The sequence below is a fragment of the Cervus canadensis genome, chromosome 32 (assembly GCF_019320065.1).
Source record: "Cervus canadensis isolate Bull #8, Minnesota chromosome 32, ASM1932006v1, whole genome shotgun sequence".
Classification (NCBI taxonomy): Eukaryota; Metazoa; Chordata; class Mammalia; order Artiodactyla; family Cervidae; genus Cervus; species Cervus canadensis.
In genome coordinates this window covers 19,758,963-19,777,736 of record NC_057417.1, presented here as the reverse complement: position 1 = coordinate 19,777,736, position 18,774 = coordinate 19,758,963, and the positions used below count along the sequence as shown (strand labels likewise).

The following is an 18,774-nucleotide window of genomic DNA, read 5'->3' as shown; positions in this document are numbered from 1 at the left end:
CTTACACCGCTCTTTCTGGCGCCCAGCTGGAGCATCCCTGGAGGCACCGACAGTCACCTTCCCCACCATGTTCCTAGGGACTGAGCTGGTCCCAGAAACCATAAGTGACCCATCCTGGGATAGCCCAATGCCAACGGCTACCCATTGCCTCTAGGAACACACTCATTTTTTTTTTTTTTTATCAGCTCTCAAGACTTGATTTGTGGCTTCCCTGGTGGCTCAGATGGTAAAGATTCTGCCTACAATGTGGGAGACCCTGGGTTCAATTCCTGGGTCGTAAAGATCCCCTGGAGAAGGGAATGGCTACCCACTCCAGTATTCTGGCCTGGAGAATTCCATGAAGTCCAGGATCCTCTGAGCCTGGCGGGCTACAGTCATGGGGGCGGGCTACAGTCTATGGGGCTGCAAAGAGTCAGACATGACTGAGTGACTAACACTTTCAATACCTGATTTAGGATTTGAGAAATATGACTACCTCATATGCATCTGCTTCCCTGATACACAAGTCCAAATCTGAGATTATTACTCTAAGTTCCCACTGTTAATATTTACTGAATGTCTATATTGATTTCCTCAGGGGTGTCTCATTATATTCCCCACACCACTCATTCTTTTCTTCTTTTTTTGGTAAAGGCAAGATGCTCATTGCTGTTTTAATATAACAAAAATATTGAAAACCACCTAAGTATCAATAGAGGATTCATTTAAAAAAATTTACAAATGATGATATAGACATCAACATATTTAAAATTGTATCTATTGTTGCTATTATTGTTTTGTGGAGAAACATCCAGGCTGCATTTGGCACATTCATTTTGATGAGATGCTTAGTACTGCATGCCAGGCACCAGCTCCCCACTGTCTAACAACACAGAGACCCACACATGTGGTTGCTTATGTTTAAATTATTAAACGAAGTAAAAACTCAGTTCTTCAATTGCACTAACCACATATCCTGGACTCAGCAGCCATTGTTCAGTTGCACTGCATTCAACCACCTAGATTATTAAACATCCCCATCATTCTGGAAGGTTCTGTTGGACAGTGCCACACTACGTCATCTTGTTTCTATCACGCTTTCAGTTGGACACTAAGACTGTAGCACCACTAGCCTTGGAATTCTCTCCATTTCTGCTGTAGGTAGCAGACTCAGCTTGATCTCAGACTCAGCTTGCGGTCTGCTCTGACCTCCAGATCTTTTTTGGCTATGCTTTTAGGGGTCTGGGACTCTTCCCCTCTAGCACAGCATCATCGCTCTTTCCCCGTCCGTCTCAAGTCTGGCCTCTCCCTCCCTGTCTCCTCTCTCCCAGGTGATCCGCCAGCTAATGAAGAAAGAATTCACCCTGGAGTTCTCCCGGGACAGAAAGTCCATGTCTGTCTATTGCTCTCCAGCGAAATCCCGGGCTGCTGTGGGCAATAAGATGTTTGTCAAGGTCAGGACTTTCCGCGTGTGCCTTGGCCCCCCTTCTTCCTAATCCTGAGCCCCTCTCTTTGCCCATGCTGCCTCACCGTGTGCTGGAAAGAACAGCGGTCTCTGAGTGTTGTTCTGCTCCACTAGGGTGCCCCCGAGGGGGTCATCGATCGCTGTAACTACGTGCGAGTTGGCACCACCCGGGTGCCCATGACAGGGCCGGTGAAGGAGAAGATTCTGTCGGTGATCAAGGAGTGGGGTACTGGCCGGGACACCCTGCGCTGCCTGGCGCTGGCCACCCGGGACACCCCCCCCAAGCGAGAGGAGATGGTCCTGGATGACTCTACCAAGTTCATGGAGTACGAGGTGAGTCACCTGCCTCACCCCTTCTGCCACCCGTCACGTCCTCCCTCGTCACGGGGCCTGGAGTCACAGGATGTCAGAGTTTGAAAGAATCTTAGGAGTCTTCCAGTCCAGGCCGCTTGGCCTGTGGTCCATGGACTCATCTGATACGAGGGTGAGGCACTTGTTCCAGAACAGAAGCCAGCCGGCTTGGGTTCAGCTTGGGTGTTTCCACAGTGAGGTTTTGTGGGGGGTGGTTTTTGTCTTTGTTGAATTTGTTATGATATTACTTCTGTTTTATGTTTTGGGATTTTTTGGGCCCCGAGGCATGTGGGATTTAGCTCCCCGACCAGGGATCGAACCCACACCCGCTGCATTGGAAGGCAAAGTCTTAGCCACTGGACTGCCAGGGAAGTCCCACAGTGAGGTTGTCTTAAGAGGTGCACCCACCTGTATTCTGGCACTGGCTCTTTATCTCGTGGACCTGCTCTGAGTAGCACAGAAGTCCACTCCATTTTATAGAGAGAACGGTGTGGCCTGGCAGGTAACACTCAAAGCTGGAGACCAAGCAAGTGGCCCTGCTGGAAGCAGAAAGCACCTCCCTCACATCCAGGTTGTGTTCTTTCTATGAAAGACAGGATCTGCCACCAAGGATGCCCTGGCATCACCAGGCCTGCAGGCCATCATGGGAACAAGGAACGTTTCCGGCCCCTGCGCTTAGAGCCCTGGCTGAGGTCTGAGCACCAGGCGTAGACACAGCTCTCCTGCCCCCGCCGAGCCTCCTCCCCTGAGCCTGTCGCTCTCTGCTCTGCCCCCCTAGACGGACTTGACGTTCGTTGGCGTGGTGGGCATGCTGGACCCGCCCCGCAAGGAGGTCATGGGCTCCATCCAACTATGCCGAGACGCCGGAATCCGAGTAATCATGATCACTGGGGACAACAAGGGCACGGCCATTGCCATCTGCCGACGGATTGGCATCTTCGGGGAGAACGAGGATGTGGCTGACCGGGCCTACACTGGCCGGGAGTTCGATGACCTGCCCCTGGCCGAGCAGCGGGAGGCCTGCCGACGCGCCTGCTGCTTCGCCCGCGTGGAGCCCTCCCACAAGTCAAAGATCGTGGAGTATCTGCAGTCCTACGATGAGATCACGGCGATGGTGCGGGGACCAGGGCATGCGGGGTCTGCTCCGTGGCTATTGAGATGTTGGGCTTGGGAAGCTGGGGGCCCAGGCAGGACATGGCTGAGCAGGGGCCCTGGTGAGATGCGCAGAGGGGAGGAATTCGGGCCCGGATGGGAGAGTGTCAAGGAGGGTATGAGGAAGGCGTCAGCTCCCACCTTCTCTCTCTTCCTGCAGACAGGTGATGGCGTCAATGACGCCCCTGCGCTGAAGAAGGCAGAGATCGGCATTGCCATGGGATCTGGCACTGCCGTGGCCAAGACGGCCTCTGAGATGGTGCTGGCTGATGACAACTTCTCCACCATTGTGGCCGCCGTGGAGGAGGGCCGCGCCATCTACAACAACATGAAGCAGTTTATCCGCTACCTCATCTCCTCCAACGTGGGTGAGGTGGTCTGGTGAGCAGCAGGAAGGGTGATCGGTGGGGAACCTGGGGCTGGTGTGGGGGACGGGGTGACCACAGGCCTGGGAGGCAGGACAGACCTGTGACCGCCTCCTTCTGGCAGCATCTTCCTGACAGCCGCCCTGGGGCTGCCTGAGGCCCTGATCCCCGTGCAGCTGCTGTGGGTGAACCTGGTGACGGACGGGCTCCCGGCCACAGCCCTGGGCTTCAACCCCCCAGACCTGGACATCATGGACCGGCCCCCCCGGACCCCCAAGGAGCCCCTCATCAGTGGCTGGCTCTTCTTCCGCTACATGGCAATTGGGGGTGAGCAGGATGGAAGCCCAAGCTTCTTCCCCACCCTCAGCTTCCCCATGGCAGCCACCCTGGCTGGCGGGCCCTCTGCCTCCACCACTGTTCATGGCCACCAGGCCCTCTCAAGCCCTCCTATCTCCCCAGCCCTGGCGCCCCCAACTCCCATCTCCTCTCCCCCATAGGCTATGTGGGTGCAGCCACCGTGGGAGCAGCGGCCTGGTGGTTCCTGTATGCCGAGGACGGGCCTCATGTCACCTACAGCCAGCTGGTAGGGCAGGACCGAGGCGTGAGGAGAGGGCAGTGAAGGAGGGTGACATGGAGACTTCTGGGGGATCCCAGCTTCTCCCCTCACCCCCGGCAGACTCACTTCATGAAGTGCACGGAGCACAACGCCGACTTCGAGGGTGTGGACTGTGAGGTCTTCGAGGCCCCTGAGCCCATGACCATGGCCTTGTCTGTGCTGGTTACCATCGAGATGTGCAATGCTCTCAATAGGTGGGCCCACGCCCCCTCCCCCTGCCTATCTGGAGACCACCGCCTTTGTCCTCCGGCCCTCCTGCTCATCACTTCTCTCCCCTGTGCGCCCCCCACCCTGGCTCTACCTGCCGCCCCCTTGCAGCCTGTCTGAGAATCAGTCCCTTGTGCGGATGCCGCCCTGGGTGAACATCTGGCTGGTGGGTTCCATCTGCCTCTCCATGTCCCTCCACTTCCTCATCCTCTACGTGGACCCTCTGCCGGTGAGCCCTCTTCTTGCCAGGGGCCGCCTGCCTCCCACGCACGGGGGCCTCTGCAGGGGTCCAGAGGGAGGGATGGTCAGGCTGGTGCAGTGGCGGCTCTGCTGGCTCCTTCTCACTGCCGTTCCTGCCTCCCCCCTGCCCCCTCACCAGATGATCTTCAAGCTCCAAGCCCTGGACCTGTACCATTGGCTCATGGTCCTCAAGATCTCGTTACCAGTCATCGGGCTCGACGAAATCCTCAAGTTTGTTGCTCGGAACTACCTGGAGGGTAAGAGGCTCCCCGCCTCGGAGCCCCATCCGTCCCCCTAAGCCCTGGCACAGCCCCCTCCCTCTGCGCTGCGAAGGCGCCTGCCCCCCCCCACTTCCTTTTCAGGTGGGTGAGTTCCCGGGGTCCGTCGGGCCCGTGCCCTTCGCTGAGCGGCCCACTCAGCCCCTTCCCTCCTTTCCCCCCGCTCGCCCCTCAGCCCCGTGCAGACATGGTCTCCTAGGCACCCCCACAACCTCCCCAGCTCTCCTGGCCCCTGTGCCTGCCTCCCTCCCTGGATAACGGTGTCTCTCTGTCCTCTCTGGCCATAGGATAACCCGTTTCCCCCTCCTCCATCTCTTTGAACTGTGTCACAGGTATCACCCCTCTTCCTGCCCTCGCCCCAGCTGCTGTGCCCCTTGCCCGCCCCTCTCCCTTCAGGTGGCGCCGAGGTCACTTGTCCTCGCAGCTCTGCCTAGAGCCACTGCCGCTGCCACTGCCGCGCTTCCGAGTGGGGCCGGGTGTCGGGCACCACTGTCTGCTGGGCTGCGCTGCGTTGCGCTGGCTGGGCGCTGAGCTGTCTGCCGCTGGGGCTGCAGTGGTTGGGAGGAGGGGGGCTGGGGACACAGGAGAGTGGGGGGTAGGGGGGGGCCCTCTAGGTGAGTGGGCCAGGGGACAGGCAGGGAGCCGGGAGGGACTGTTCTTCTCGGGTCCTGCCCCATGCCTCCTAAGATGAGAAAGTTTCATCCTTCCCTTTCCCCTTCCAGATCCAGAAGATGAAAGAAGGAAGCAACCAGGCCTTTTGCCCTCCCTCCCCACCCCATAGTGACGCATCTTCGGCCAGAGCTGTGGCACAGGCCCCCCCACCCCCCACAACGTTCCCTACTCCTCCCGCCCCGACATTCTTGTTTATAAACACAATGTCCCCTTCACTTCTCCTCCCCCCCTCAGCAACCTGTCCCCCTTTTGCCCTTGTGAAACCTCCCCTCCCCGACCCCGTGGGGCTCGCAGGGACAAGGCGACTGATTGAGCTGAGCTGCTTATTTATTGAAAATAAATGACAGAAAAATCTGGCCTTGTCTCCGTGCACATGTCTTGGGGCCTGGCTCGGGCCCCTGGGGACAAGCATCTTAGTGTCAACGCGGTCCGGGAAGCAGCCACCTGGCCCAGGGTGCGGGTGCGGAGGGGCCTGGGGACGTACCCCCAAGGCTCCCGGCCACCACTCGCAGCCGTCCCTGGGGGCAGGGGACGCGAGGTGACGGGTGTGGCTGTTAGTCTGGGTGGCGGCGGGAGCAGGAGGGTTGGAACCCAGGAGGCAGCATGGCAGCCAGAAAGCCACAGGGCTGAGCCGCCCCACTGGCTCATGGAGGGGCCTGGGACCCTCGCCCGGGTGTTATCTTTGGAAGCAGAAGGCCCAGCCTCTGTGGGAGGAGCGCTGCAGGAGACGGGGCAGCGGCGGCCCCATCACCTCAACCCCAGCCTTGGAGAGGGTGACGACTCCATCCTGAGACCACCCCCCGCAAGCCTCAGCCTCACAGTTCAGGAGGGGAGAAAGGCGGTCTCCCCCAGGGTGGGTAGGCGCCGGCCCCTCAGGTGTCCTTGATGTCCCTGACGTCCCGAAGGGGCGCCTCGTCTATGATGCCGCGCACCTGCTCCAGGCTCTCTGCCTGGCGGATCCGTTCCAGACGCACCTGTGGGGGCGGCGCAGGAGGCAGAGGGCCCTCCGTGGGAAAATGCAGCCTCCACCCCGCTGGAGGCAGCCGCCCCCCCATCCCACGAGGGGCAAAGGCTCAGGACTCCTCCCCCAACCCACAGTGAAACTGGCTTCAAGGGAAGAAGCGGGTCCTCAGACAGCAGGCCGAGGAGGGGCGGGCAGGGGCAGGCGGGACTGACGTGATAAGCATGCCCACATGCCAGGCCCTGGGCCACGGGCTTCGCGTGACCGAGAAACACAGACACACGAGATTGCCAGTGTTTTTTGAGCAACAGCTCAGAGGAAAGGGCCGTGCCAGCCCCAGGGGGAGGAAGAAGACTCCTCTAGCTGGGGGCCTGTCCTTGTGAGACCTAGGACAAGTCGCCGGGAGTCACGCCAGCCCGGTGGGGAAGGGACACACCGTACCTGCAGGGCCTGGGACAGTCGTACGAAATCCCGCTGCACCTGCTCACTGGTCTCCAGCTCCGCCTGCAGCCGCAGCATCTTTGCCCGCTGCTCCGAGAGCAGGTCTGTGAGCTGGGCCTGGGGGGCACAGGACATAGAGCTGGGGTCTTGGATGGGAAGTCTGGATGGGGTTACCCCTTCAGTACCACCCTGATCCTGACCTCTTCTGTGCGGCCCGAGCCCTGTGGCGGCCTGAGGACCTCCTGCCACTTGGCCTGAGGGAGACATAAAGGGCAGCAGGGACCGGTGAGGGTCTTGTCCGTGCTGCCAGCCTCCCCCATCACCCCGGCCTTACCCGAGTCCTGCCTCACCTTGCTCTGTTCCTCCTGGACACGCTCCATCTCAATCCTCAAGCTGCACAGGGAGGCTGGGGAGTCAGGCAAGGCCAAGACATCAGGACCACACCCTCGCTCCTTCCCCTCCCGGCCGGCCGGGGACAGGCTCCTGCCCATACTCACCCTCTAACACTTCTGTGTGGGAAGGAAAGAAAGACAGGTCAAGCAAGGCTCATCCTTCTCGCCCTGCACCCTCACCCCTCCCAGAGCCCAGGCAGGGGCGTTCCTCGTGGGAGCTGGTACCCTCCCTCTCACCTGTCTCCTCCCGCTGCACCCTCAGCTGCCCCTCCAGGCTGGCCCTCGCCGCCCTCTCCTCGTCCAGCGCCTCCCGCAGAGTCACGATCTCAATCCGCAGCCTCTCCGCCTCGTGCTCCTGGGCCTGCTGGCGGGCCCGCGCCTCCTGCTGCGTGCGGCGCACCAGCTGCTGCAGCTCCTGGGAGGAAGCAAGTCACAGGCTGGTTGCAGGGTGGTGTGTGTGTGGGGAGGAGGGGGGCAGAGGCCCTGGGGGCCAGGGACTCGAGGGGGATGGTGGGGAGGGTGGACACACACACTCTTGGATGGCTGCTTCCTGCAGCACAAGCCCGGGGAGGAGGACCCTCGGGAGTGGAGCTGATGCAAGTTCCAGACTACCCAGAGGAAGATTTGGAGTTCTTGTAATGCTCAAAAACAACTAAAGTTATGAGCACTCCACAGTTTAGGCAGACGTGTGTATGTGTTGGGTTGGCCAAAACATTCATTCGGGTTTTTCTGGGCGCTGTTATGGAAAAACCGGAACGACTCTTTAGGCCAATCCAATAATAAAAATGACACCAAAGAAGGGCAAAGGAATGATAAAGTTGGGGATGGCAGAAGCAGAGCCAAGGAATGTGGGGGGGGAGTTGCACGTAAGGAGATGTCAGTCAGAGTTCTCAGGGTGGGCAAGGGTTCCAGGTGATCTTCATACTCTTAATGAAGTCAATTGACGGACGGAGGCCATTCACGGATCAATGACAATAGCTTTCAATGAACCCAAGATTCCGATGAATTCAATTTTGTGGATCTCCTGCCACTTAAAAATAAGTAGGGACTTCCCTGGCAGTCCAGGGCTTCAGAAGCAGTGCTTCCACTGCAGGGGGCGCAGGTTCAATCTCTGGGTGGGGAATTAAGATCCCGCATGCTGTGCAGTGATTCCCAGGTGACACTAGTGGTAAAGAACTCTCCTGCCAGTGCAGGAGACCTAAGAGACATCAGTTTGATCCCTGAGACAGGAAGATCCCTTGGAGGAGGGCATGGCAACCCACTCCAGTATTCATGCCTGGAGAATCCCATGAACAGAAGGGCCTACTGAGTTACAGCCCATAGTGTCCTAACGAGCTGGACGTGACTGAAGTGACTTAGCACACAGACATGCTCCGTGAGGCCAAAAGAATTGATAAAGTAAAAACAACAAGCCAAATGACTGCTTCCTTTGTGTCAAAGTGAAAGTGTGAGTTGCTCAGTCGTGTCTGACCCTTTGCGACTCCATGGACTGTAGCCTGCCTGCACTACGGGCAGATTCTTTACCTTCTGAACCACCAGGGAAGCCCCTCTTCATGTCAAGGGCTCTGTGAGCTCCTTTTCTCTCCATGCCAATGCTGGGAGGGGTTGTAGTCCCATTTTGCAGAGGAGGAAACAGTCTTAGCAAAGCCACATGACTTGACCATGGTGATGCAGCTGATACAGAAGCCTGGGTCTGGCCCTGAGTCCCGTGGCCCCGGCCCTGAGTCCTGTGGCCCCAGGCCAGTGCTTTGCTGCGGGTAGAGAGGAAGGGCCCGCACCCCCCTTACCGGCAGCGAGCTGGGCAGCGACTCCTCCCCGCCCTCATCCTGCTCTAGGCCCCGGGGGGCTGAAGACGGCGGCTGCTCAGCGCGGAGCCCTTGGTTCTCCTCCGTCAGGCGCTTTACCTCGTGGCTCAGGCACTTGTGGGAGGTGGCCAGCTCCGCCTGGGGGTGGACAGTCAGGACAAGGCGGTGAGGGGACGGGCATCTCCTGTGAGGCCAGACCCTGAGCCCTCCTCCCAGACACTGGAAGGAGAACCAGGAAGCCCACGCCCTCCTTCTCAGCTGAGAAAGGAAGAAACACCCTTGAGTAAGTGTCTTTGGCTCCCAAGCTCATTGTTTTTTTTCCTTGTTTGCTTGAGGGATCTTAGTTCCCCAAGCACGGATGGAACCGGGCCCCCTGCAGTGGAAGCATGGAGTCCTAACCACTGGACCACCAGGAAGACCCTTAAGCTCTTTCTATAGCCCCCTCGATGACTTCAAGGTCACACAGTGGCAGCCACAGGCCACATCGGTTGTCTTATGTGGTCCCTGGATATTCATTGGAAGGACTGATGATGAAGCTGAAGCTCCAATACTTTGGCCACCTGATGCGAAGAGCTTTTCCACTCATTGGAAAAAAGACCCTGATGCTGGGAAAGACTGAAGGCAGGAGGAGAAGGGGATGACAGAGGATGAGATGGTTGGATGGAATTACCGACTCCATGGATGTGAGTTTGAGTAAACTCCAGGAGACAATGAAGGACAGGGAAGCCTGCCGTGCTGCAGTCCATGGGGTTGCAAAGAGTCGGACATGATTGAATGACTGAACAACAACTTTAAAACCTGGGAGACTACACATAAATATCTGGATCCGGCTTCTCTTAACAAATGAGAAAACCAGGCAGCATGAAGCCTGAATTCCCACGTGCCGCGGTCAGCAGAGTTCTCTGTTTGCCTGCTGCTCCTTCTGGCCATACACCTGGCCCCATTCAATCATTTGCCTCTCGTCTCGTCTTGAGAAGCATCCGATTTTGCAATCTCTGCTTTTCATCCTCATGACTCTGCAAGCTAGGACCCATTATCTCAATTTCAAGGCATCAAGGCTGAGGCTCTGGGCTTGTGGGATTAGCTTAAAGATCACGGAGTTGAGTGTGTGGGGGGCTCTGTCTGAATTCAGTACCTGGAAGCCCTTTTATCTGCCTGGCACCAACTCCAGGGCAAAGCCAGAGCAGATCGGGGTTGGGGAGGGCAGTAGGACAGGTGTCTCGACCTTCCACGTGGGCCTCAACCAATTCCCCTCCCACTCCTCTCCTGCACCCCCCCCCCCGGCCCCGGCCCCGGCCCCCTAGCCCTCACCATCTGCAGCTGAACACGCTCCTGTGCCTGGCTCACGGTTCCCTGCAGGGTCCGCAGCAGCTGCTCTGAGTTCTGGACCTGAGCCAGGAGGACTTGCATCTGTGGGTGGAGGGGGGGGGCAAGGGTGAGGCGGGGCCAGAAGGAGGCCAGGAGTAGAGGCCCCTCGGGGCTGGAGCTGAACCCACCTGCTTGGCGCAGTCCTCATTGCTCCGTCTCAGGCCCTCCTGCAGCTCATCCCGCTCTCGGGTGACGCTCTCCAGGTCCTTCTGCAGCTGCTGCCCCTGCCATAGATCCCAGCCTCAGCCTCGACAGCCAAGGGGAGGCCTCCCTCCTCTCCAGGCCTCTCACGCCTTGTCTCCTGCATCTCCCTGGGCAGTGCCAGCGTCCGCCCAGTCGTTCCAGCTAAAAGCTCGGGAACGGATGTTGACTCTTCTCTGTCCTCCACTCCCTGGGTCCAGATCACCAGCAGGCCCTGCCCGGCAGCCTCCAGAATGAATTCCAAATCCACTCACTTGTCTCCATCTTGGCCGCCACCTTCTGGTCCCAGTCACCACCTTCCTCTAAACTACGTCAAGCGTCACCCTTCCAACCAGCCACCTTGCTTCTCCCATTGCCCTTTCCCCTGATTACAATCCATTCTCACCCAGAGACCCCAGTGACCCATTATAAGCCTAAAGCAGAGCAGGCCTCTCTCTGTCTTAAACCCCACAGAGGCTTCCCACAGCTCCTGGTCTGAAATGCAAACATCATGGCAGACCCCGAAGCCAAACCCAACCTCCTGTGGCCCCTGCCTGCCTTTCTGACCTCATCTCTCTTCCCCTCCTTGGCAGCCTTCTAGCTCCTCAGACACACCATGGTATGTCCATCCTCTGGTCCTTGGAACCTGGAGTTCCTTTGGTCTCCGATCCTCAAAAAGCACCTCTCGTGCCAGCTAGGAAGATCTCCTGCCTGCCAGTCTCCACCCCATAATCCTATTTTTTTTTAAAGATTTTTTTTTTTTGTATGTTGATCATTTTTAGAGTCTTTATTGAATTTGTTCAATGTTACTTCTGTTGTTTCCGTGTTCTGGGTTTTTAGCTGCAAGGCATATGGGATCTCAGCTCTGGGACTAGGGATCGAACCTACAGCCCCTGCATTGGAAGGTGAAGTCTTAACCACTGGACCGCCAAGGAAGTCCCCCCACAACCCTGTTAAGTTTTGTGGTGAGAGTCTCACCCTGTGACACTCTTCCTCATGGGCCCATGTGCATGTCTGGGCCTGGCTCCCTCACGAGAGGAAGCTCCAAGAGGGTAGGAGTTTTCTTCTTCACTGCAGGATGCCTGGCTCTAGCTCAGGGCTGGGACAGAGAAGGAGCTCAGCAAGGACTTGAAGGGAGAGATAGATGGATGGATGCGTGTGTGGTGGCAGACTGCCCTGCCCTCTCCACTCACCTCCAACTGCAGCTGCTCCCACTGGTTGTCTGGGACCAGTTGGTAACCAGGAGGGGGCAGGTAGATGCCTTCGGGGACCAGGGTGCCCGTGGACACCAGAGAGGCTGTCTCCTCCTGCTCAGGGCTCAGGCCCTGGCGGCTGCGGGGCAGGGAGGCGCTGCCGCTGGCCCCCACGCCGAGGGAGAAGGAGGAGATGGAGGCGCTGTCGTCACAGTTGTGGGCAAAGGCCTCGGCCGCTGGGCCCCCGTCCTCACTCAGCTCCTCAAGAGGCTCCAGCGGGGGAGATGGGTCCCGGGACAGGAGCAACTCCGTGGAGCCGTGCAGGGAAGGGGGATGCCGGGGCCGTCTCTAGGGAGAGGGGGCAGGGAAGAGGCTGAGGGGCTGGGGTCCCGCAGGGCCCCTGCCTCCCTCAGCGCCCCCTGGCCACCCCCTCACCTGGATCTCTTGGATCAGCTCCTCGGCCCTCAGCAGTTTCGCCTTCAGCTCCTCGATCTCCTGCTCCATGGGCAGCACGATCTCCCGCAGCTTCTCCGAGTCCTCGTGGGCCTGGGGAAGGGGAAGGGGCGTTGGGTAGTGACAGGTAGTCCTCCTGACTGCAGGAGCCTCAGGCCTGTTCAGAGCTTTCCCTCCAAGCACATCAGCTCTTCTAATCCTCCCAGGTACATGCTATCACCCCCATTTTAGAAAGAGAAACACAGAGGCTCGGAGCGCTTACGAGGCTTACCCCAGGTCACATGGTAGGTGGCTAAAGTCACAACTGCCTTCCTGTTGCCCACTTGTAGAGTGACATACCTATCTCCCCCAATATCATGTGTCCCTTTTTTTAATCATAGAGCCTCACATTTTTAGCTGGGCTAATGACCTGAATCCTAGAATACCATCTACATTTCTCAGCTTCCCTATAACTAAGCATGGTCATATGACTAAGTTTCAGCTAATGAGATGTAGGCAGACATGCTGGGTGTAACTTCCAGGTCAACCCCTCAAGGGGAAAGGGTGTATTTTCTTTACTCCTCCTCCTCCTCCTTCTGGCTGGCTAGAATGCAAACGTGATGGCTGGTGCTCAAGCAGTCATCCTGGACCATGAGGCAGTATGCTACCTATGGCAAAACAGCAACATAGGAGGAGCCTGGGTTCCTAACAACTTGTTGAGCTGCCACATCAGTCCTAGAATGTCTACTTCTGAACTCTAATAAAAATAAAAGTGAAAAGTGAAAGTCATGTCTGACTCTGCGATCCCATGGACTATATAATTAATGGAATTCTCCAGGTGAGAATACTGGAGTGTGTAGCCTATGCCTTCTCCAGCAGATCTTCCTGACATAGGAATCGAACCGGGGTCTCTGCATTGCAGGTGGATTGTTTACCAACTGACTGAGTTACCAACTTTCCTGAGTCATCAGGAAAGCCCAAGAAAAATAAATTTTTACCTTATTTAAGCCACTGTTGATTTGAGTTTTCAAACTTTGTCCTACCTGACGTGTCTTCCCACACTTCCATCACTGCCATATTGCTGGCCTCTTCTTTTTTGCTCTTTTCAGGTCTGGGATTCTGTTGAACTTGCACAGTCAACAGCCTCTGGACACCTCAACTTCGGTGTTAGACAGGCTCTTCTGTCCTTGAACAGCCAATCTAAACTGACTCACACTGCCATTTCTCCTCTTGTAGCACTAGGTCAACAACAATGACCCTGCTATCCACCCAGCTGTCCAAGGCAGAAATTGGCCACTCATCCATCCTCTTCCAATTCATACAATTCCTGCCTCTTGAGTAACTCAAAAACCCATCTCAGACAAGTTCAGTATAATCCTCCAAATCTCTTATGTGAACACTGCCAACAGGTAGGGTAAGCCTGTGTGGCCCAAACAAAACACCTCCGATCCCATCTCAAGCCCTGCAGTACATGCTCTGCAGATGCCCACACAGTGGATGAATGATGGCTGGATGCAGGGCCAGGATCAGAACTTCCTGACTCTGGGCCTGTGCCTCTTTTCACCATACCCGGCAGATTTAATTTAGCAGAACCTTCTCCTTCACTACCCCGCGAACCACTCCCTGAGGAACACTTGGAATGCAAGTATAGTGGCAGCCTCTGCAGGCAAATTGTAGGTTGAAAGCCTTCCTTTCTTGGGCTCCTGTTTAGATCTTTGTCCTTCTCACCAGGAGACTTACTCCATCTCCCTGAGCCTCATGTATACGGTGAGCCTCACATTCCTCACGTATAATGTGAGGTAAGTACCTACCTCACAGGGCAGCTGTGAGGCTCAAATGAGGGGGAGATGTGAACTTGCCCTGAAAGGTGAAGAGTTTGGTAATATGTGTTTCCTATGATTGTTTATGATAGCAGGAATTGAAGTGATGATATACCATAGAAACTAAGAACAAAGCTTTAGAACTAGACTGCCTAGATTTTAAAATCCCAGATCTGCTCTTTTCTTCTTTTTTTTTTGACTGTGCTGGGTCTTCCTTGCTGTGCATGGGCTTTCTCCAGTTGCAGCGAGCAGGGGCTACTTTCCAGCTGTGCTGCATGGACTTCTCATTGTGGTGGGTTCTCTCATTGTGGAGCATGGGCTCTAGGGCTCTTGGGTTTCAGTAACTGTAGCATACGGGCTTAGTTGCTCCGCAGCATATGGAATCTTCCGGGACCAGGGATTAAATCCGTGTCCCCTGCATTGGCAGGAGGAGGATTCTTAACCTCTGGACCACCAAGAAAGTCCCAGATCTGCTCCTTTTTATGCGTATAACCTGTCGAGAATGACTACACTTCTTTGAGCCTCACCTTACTCATCTGTTAAATGGATCTAATGGACCTGTCTTTCAGGGGAAAGACTGGGGAGACTGAGTCTGTCCACAGTACCTAGTGCATAAGAGGTATCCTTAAATGTTAGCCGCCCCCCACACATGACTTTTCTTAATTTTTCTGAGTCATGCCACACAGCATGCTGGATCTTAGTTCCCCAAGCAGGGAATGAATCTGTGGCCCCTGCAGTGAAAGCAAGGAGTCTTAACCACTGGACCACCACAGAAGTCCCAATTTTCCTGTGCTGAGTACAGGGTTAGTACCTAGAATTATTTCTGGGTGCCCTGCTCCCAGTGACGTGGCAGTGGGACATCAAAAAACCCTGTGCCCCAAGGTCACCTTTGGCTGCCTCAATATCTTCCCAAGTCCCTGGAGAGGGGGCGGGTAGGCTATCCCAACTCCAACCTTTTCCATCTGCTTCTCCAAGGAGTCCAGGGGGTGAGCCCGAGACAGCAGCTGCTTCAGGCGCCCCAGCTCCCGCTCCTTCTCCTCACAGTCCTGCTGCTGCTGCTGCCGCTCCTGCTTCAGAGACGTGATCTGGGCTTCATAGCTGCTGATGGAGTCTGGCAGGGCAGGAAAGGCAGAGGAGAGGGAGAGTCGGTGTGTCAGCCCTACCTGGGGGCGAACAGGGGGCTCTCCATCACTGCCGCTCTCTGTAAGGCCATTTACCATAGCGGTGATGACAGTAGGCTCCGTGGTTGGACGGAGGAGATGGCAACCCACTCCAGTATTTGTGCCTGAAAAATCCCCATGGACAGAGGAGCCTGGCGGGCTACAGTCCATGGGGTCGCAAAGAGTTGGATATGACTGAGCGACTGAGCACAGGACAGCAAGGTCCTGGGCAATCTGCCTCTCTGCATAATGTCCTCGGCTAATGATTACCCTGCTGGCTTGTTACAGGATCAAATGACAAGATATCGGGAAGGGCTTTAACCCTCTTCCTGGTGCATAATAAATGCTAAAGATAGGCTATCTGTTGCTATTAATACATAAGAATAACAAGCAATATCTAATAATAGTCATATTTCATCCTGGACCAGACTCTGAACTGGGCCCTGGAAATAGAGAAATTAATCAGACACAAACCCTGACACCAGGAGCCCACAGTTCAGTGAGAAAGATAGCCATGGAAAGTTACAAAGCAGTCTGAGAAGAGCTTGTGAGAGGACCACTCCTGGGCTTGGCGGTCGCAGAAGAAGGAGACCCTCGGTCTGCCTGCCTGGCCAGGAAAGACACCAGCAAGCGCTAAAGGACAGAACGGACACATTAATCAAGTAACGGGCTCGAAGGCTCACGGGTGGGAAAGTGGATGGTGTGGCTGGGGCATAGTGGACACGCTGGAAGAAGAGCAGTGAAGATGCAGAATGCCATGCCAGGATTTAGAATTCATCTTCACAGGTCAGTGGGAGTTAAAGGCGATGTTGAGTGGAACATGGTCATTTTTCATTTCCATAGTTATTTATTTTAACATATACTAACATCAGAAGTGAAGATTCTGTTGTCAGACTGCCGGGGTTCAAATCTTGTCCTTTCCAGCTGTATGACCTTAGGCAAGTTATCTAAACTCTCTGAGCCTCAGAGCTTCCTCTGTAAAACGGAGATGGATAGAAGTTCCTACCTCATAGAAATTCTGATGAAGATTAAATATTCATCAAGTATTTAGTTCAGTGAAAGTGCCAGTCGCTCCGTCGTGGCCGGCTCTGTGAACCCACAGACTTTACCCCACCAGGCTTCTCTGTCCATGGAATTCTCCAGGCAAGAATACTGGAGTGGACTGCTATCCCCTTCTCCAGGGGATCTTTCCAACCCAGGAATCAAACCCAGGTCTCCTGCATTGCAGGCAGATTCTCAACCATCTGAGCCACCAGTGAAGCCCAGCACTCAATAAATATTGGTTATCGTTATTATTTAGGACACAGTTACTTATAGGAATAGGAAGTTCCCTTTAAAATAGATGTATGCAAGTTTTTAAAAAGTGGATCTATTTGAAGAACAAATATCAAGTAGATTACACGGTAGGTCATACAAGGAGACAATCACATTGCACAGATGGGACACGGATGCCTGAAATGTGAGAAATATGGGCCCAGAGAAGTCTGGAGCCAGGAGTGGTCGTTAGAAAAGGAAATGACATGGTGGGATGGGAATTGTAAGAAATTTAATCTGGAAGCCAAGGTCAAGGACAGACTGGAGGAAGACTTGTAAGAAGGCTGGGGCAATAATATGCGGGAGCAGACAGAGAGCTTCACTACAGCAGTGGCCATGGAAGCAGAGGGGTGGGACGTGACTGGAAGCTATTGCAGAGAATCTGGCCTCTGACTAGGGGAGAAGCAGGAAAAGAGGAAAAGACACTGGGTGATCTGGGACAAGGGGAGTTGATGTATCCCAAGTACAGAGGACGTGAGGGAAGAGGGAAGTTGGTGCGTGTCGGGGGAGGTGGAGGTCATGGGAAGATGTAGGGGTGCTTGGAGAAGCAAGGAAACCAGATAATGAGATTTACAGAGATAAGGCCCAGGGCTGAGTCTGAAGGCCAGAGACTCAAACGAGTTCTCGGGGAACTGAGAAACTGCTCACTTTCAGGGTTGATCAGTCATTAGTGAGGGACAAGAAATGACATGAGGCCAGGGAAGAGGTAGCCTTCTGAGCTAAACTTAGCTGGAACTGACAGAGCTGCTGCTGGAGCCCAGGCTGGGGTTCTATGCAAATTTAAAAGGCAGGCTTCTGCTTCTTCCTCTGAGTCCCCGAGCCTGCCTGTGCTAGGCAGTCCTGCTCAACTACCCCATGGGTGTAGGTCATGACCCCTTTCTTGTCGTGCACTCCCCCTCATGGGGCCGAGGGAGTCTGGGAGGACCGACTGCCTCACCTTTCAGGATGGCTTGCAGCGAGGCCACCTCCTCTTGGCATTGCCTCTGCACCGCCGCCACAGCCTCGGCCTTCGTGCTCTCGCTCACCTCGGCCACAGCCTTCATGGTTTCCATTTCTGCCAGGGCGCCTGCTAGCTCAGCCCGAAGCCGCACGAGCTCCCCGGACTCAGCCTCAACTTTTGCCCCCTCCTGGGGCTGGATGTCCATTGCTGTGGAGGACAGGGATCAGCCTCTTTTCTCATCATTCTCAGATTCCCAATATTCCCAACGTATCAAGTCCTCAAGTTCTGCAATTTAGTACTATAGCCAAGGTCCCTGCACCTTTACCTAACCCCACCCTGCTCACTTGGCCCCGCCCCTGCCCCGCCTCCTTCTCACCTAGCTCTGCCTCGTGTTGTCTAGAGCCTCGCCTCTTCCTCTCTCGGTTCACCCAATCCCCTCTTTTCTCTGACACGTCCCCTCCCTTCCAGTGGCCCCGCCCCCTTCCCACTTGGCCCCGCCCCACCCTCCCACACTGGGCCCCACCTCTAACCTGCCACTGGCCCTCCACCTTGCATCGCTAGGCCACGCCCCCTCCACCTTTTTTCCCGGCGGCGTGGTCCCGCCCCTTTCTCCAGGCTCCCCCCACTCCCCCCCGCTTCCAGCGACGCCGAACTCGGCCCCGCCTCCGGCCTCACCGCCCCTCGCGTGCACGGACAAGCCCTCACGTACCGGCCCCCGGCAGCCGCCGCCGGCCATCCTCGCCCGCGGCCGCCGGCGCTGCTGCCGCCATTGCCTCCGCGCAAACGGCGGGTTCCCGCACTCCCTGGTGACGGCGCTCACCGCTTCCGGGTCTTCTCGGCTGTTTCCGGATCCGCTCGGCTGTTTCCGGATCGGCCCTGGGCTCGAGGCTGAGGCCGGAGTTGGGGGGGCGGTGGCCGAACCTGAGCCGAAGATTGCCGAGTGGACGCTCGGCCGCGGCCCCGGGTCCCGGCGCTCCCCGCCTTCTTTCTTGAGTAGCACTGTTGGACAAGGACGCCTACCCTTCAAGCCCCAAAGTAGCTCTTTCATCAAAGGCCTCGCGCGTCTCCGCGTGAGCTTGGAAACTCTGCTCAAATTACACGTCCTCCGGGACGCCCGCCGGCTTCAGCCTAAGGAGGACAGAGTTCTCGCGGTCTCGCCCAGTCCCCGGAGCTGACCCCTTTGATCGGTCCCTGGCCGCCCTTCCGCCGGAGCTTGGCTCAGGTTACAGCGAATTGTGGTCGAGCCTCCCTGCACCTCCGCTTTCGTGGAGCGTCCCTCGGGGCAGGGCTACTGGGTCGACTTCACTTCTCTGGGCGCGTCCCTCGGGGAAGGGCTGCTGGGTCGACTTCACTTCTCTGGGCGCCTGGGCCCCCGCGTCGTCGGTCGTGGAAGTCAGAAACTTCCATGTCCCAACCCCAGTTTGATATTCAGCCAGTCACCGC

General features: G+C 56.3%; 2 protein-coding genes across 3 annotated transcripts in view; one reads left to right on the top strand and one right to left on the bottom strand.

Annotated features, from left to right (window-relative positions):
- ATP2A1 (ATPase sarcoplasmic/endoplasmic reticulum Ca2+ transporting 1) overlaps positions 1-5,681 on the top strand; it is a 17,342-nt gene extending 11,661 nt beyond the window's left edge. The window contains exons 13-23 of the mRNA XM_043456695.1: positions 1,311-1,433; positions 1,559-1,777; positions 2,574-2,909; positions 3,108-3,328; positions 3,437-3,639; positions 3,810-3,895; positions 3,989-4,122; positions 4,247-4,364; positions 4,515-4,632; positions 4,941-4,985; positions 5,376-5,681. Coding sequence (XP_043312630.1) covers positions 1,311-1,433; positions 1,559-1,777; positions 2,574-2,909; positions 3,108-3,328; positions 3,437-3,639; positions 3,810-3,895; positions 3,989-4,122; positions 4,247-4,364; positions 4,515-4,632; positions 4,941-4,945 — 1,563 coding nt within the window. The 3' untranslated portion in view covers positions 4,946-4,985; positions 5,376-5,681. The remainder of the gene's footprint in view (positions 1-1,310; positions 1,434-1,558; positions 1,778-2,573; positions 2,910-3,107; positions 3,329-3,436; positions 3,640-3,809; positions 3,896-3,988; positions 4,123-4,246; positions 4,365-4,514; positions 4,633-4,940; positions 4,986-5,375) is intronic.
- Positions 5,635-18,774, bottom strand: RABEP2 (rabaptin, RAB GTPase binding effector protein 2). Of its 2 annotated transcripts, XM_043456705.1 has the most exons (14): positions 18,041-18,773; positions 17,329-17,538; positions 14,871-15,028; positions 12,101-12,211; positions 11,666-12,013; positions 10,421-10,516; positions 10,236-10,334; positions 8,907-9,062; positions 7,357-7,534; positions 7,225-7,236; positions 7,078-7,133; positions 6,928-6,981; positions 6,728-6,844; positions 5,635-6,299 (listed from the first exon to the last, which is right to left on the bottom strand). In XM_043456705.1, exons 1-14 carry the CDS (start codon positions 18,099-18,101, stop codon positions 6,198-6,200), a joined length of 1,758 nt encoding a protein of 585 aa, XP_043312640.1. In that variant the 5' UTR covers positions 18,102-18,773; the 3' UTR covers positions 5,635-6,197. The 2 variants fall into 2 exon arrangements, with proteins under 2 accessions (XP_043312640.1, XP_043312641.1); XM_043456706.1 differs by lacking the exon at positions 6,928-6,981 and having other exon boundaries at positions 18,041-18,774.

What these genes read in the sequence shown, in the direction of transcription:
- RABEP2 (XM_043456705.1), bottom strand. Translation starts at nt 18,101, where the DNA reads ATGGCGGCAGCAGCGCCGGCGGCCGCGGGCGAGGATGGCCGGCGGCGG. An exon ending in GCGGCGGCTGCCGGGGGCCG is followed by an intron (nt 17,539 to 18,040) that starts GTACGTGAGGGC and finishes TGTCCTCCACAG; the next exon opens with CAATGGACATCCAGCCCCAG. An exon ending in GCTGCAAGCCATCCTGAAAG is followed by an intron (nt 15,029 to 17,328) that starts GTGAGGCAGTCG and finishes CTGCCCTGCCAG; the next exon opens with ACTCCATCAGCAGCTATGAA.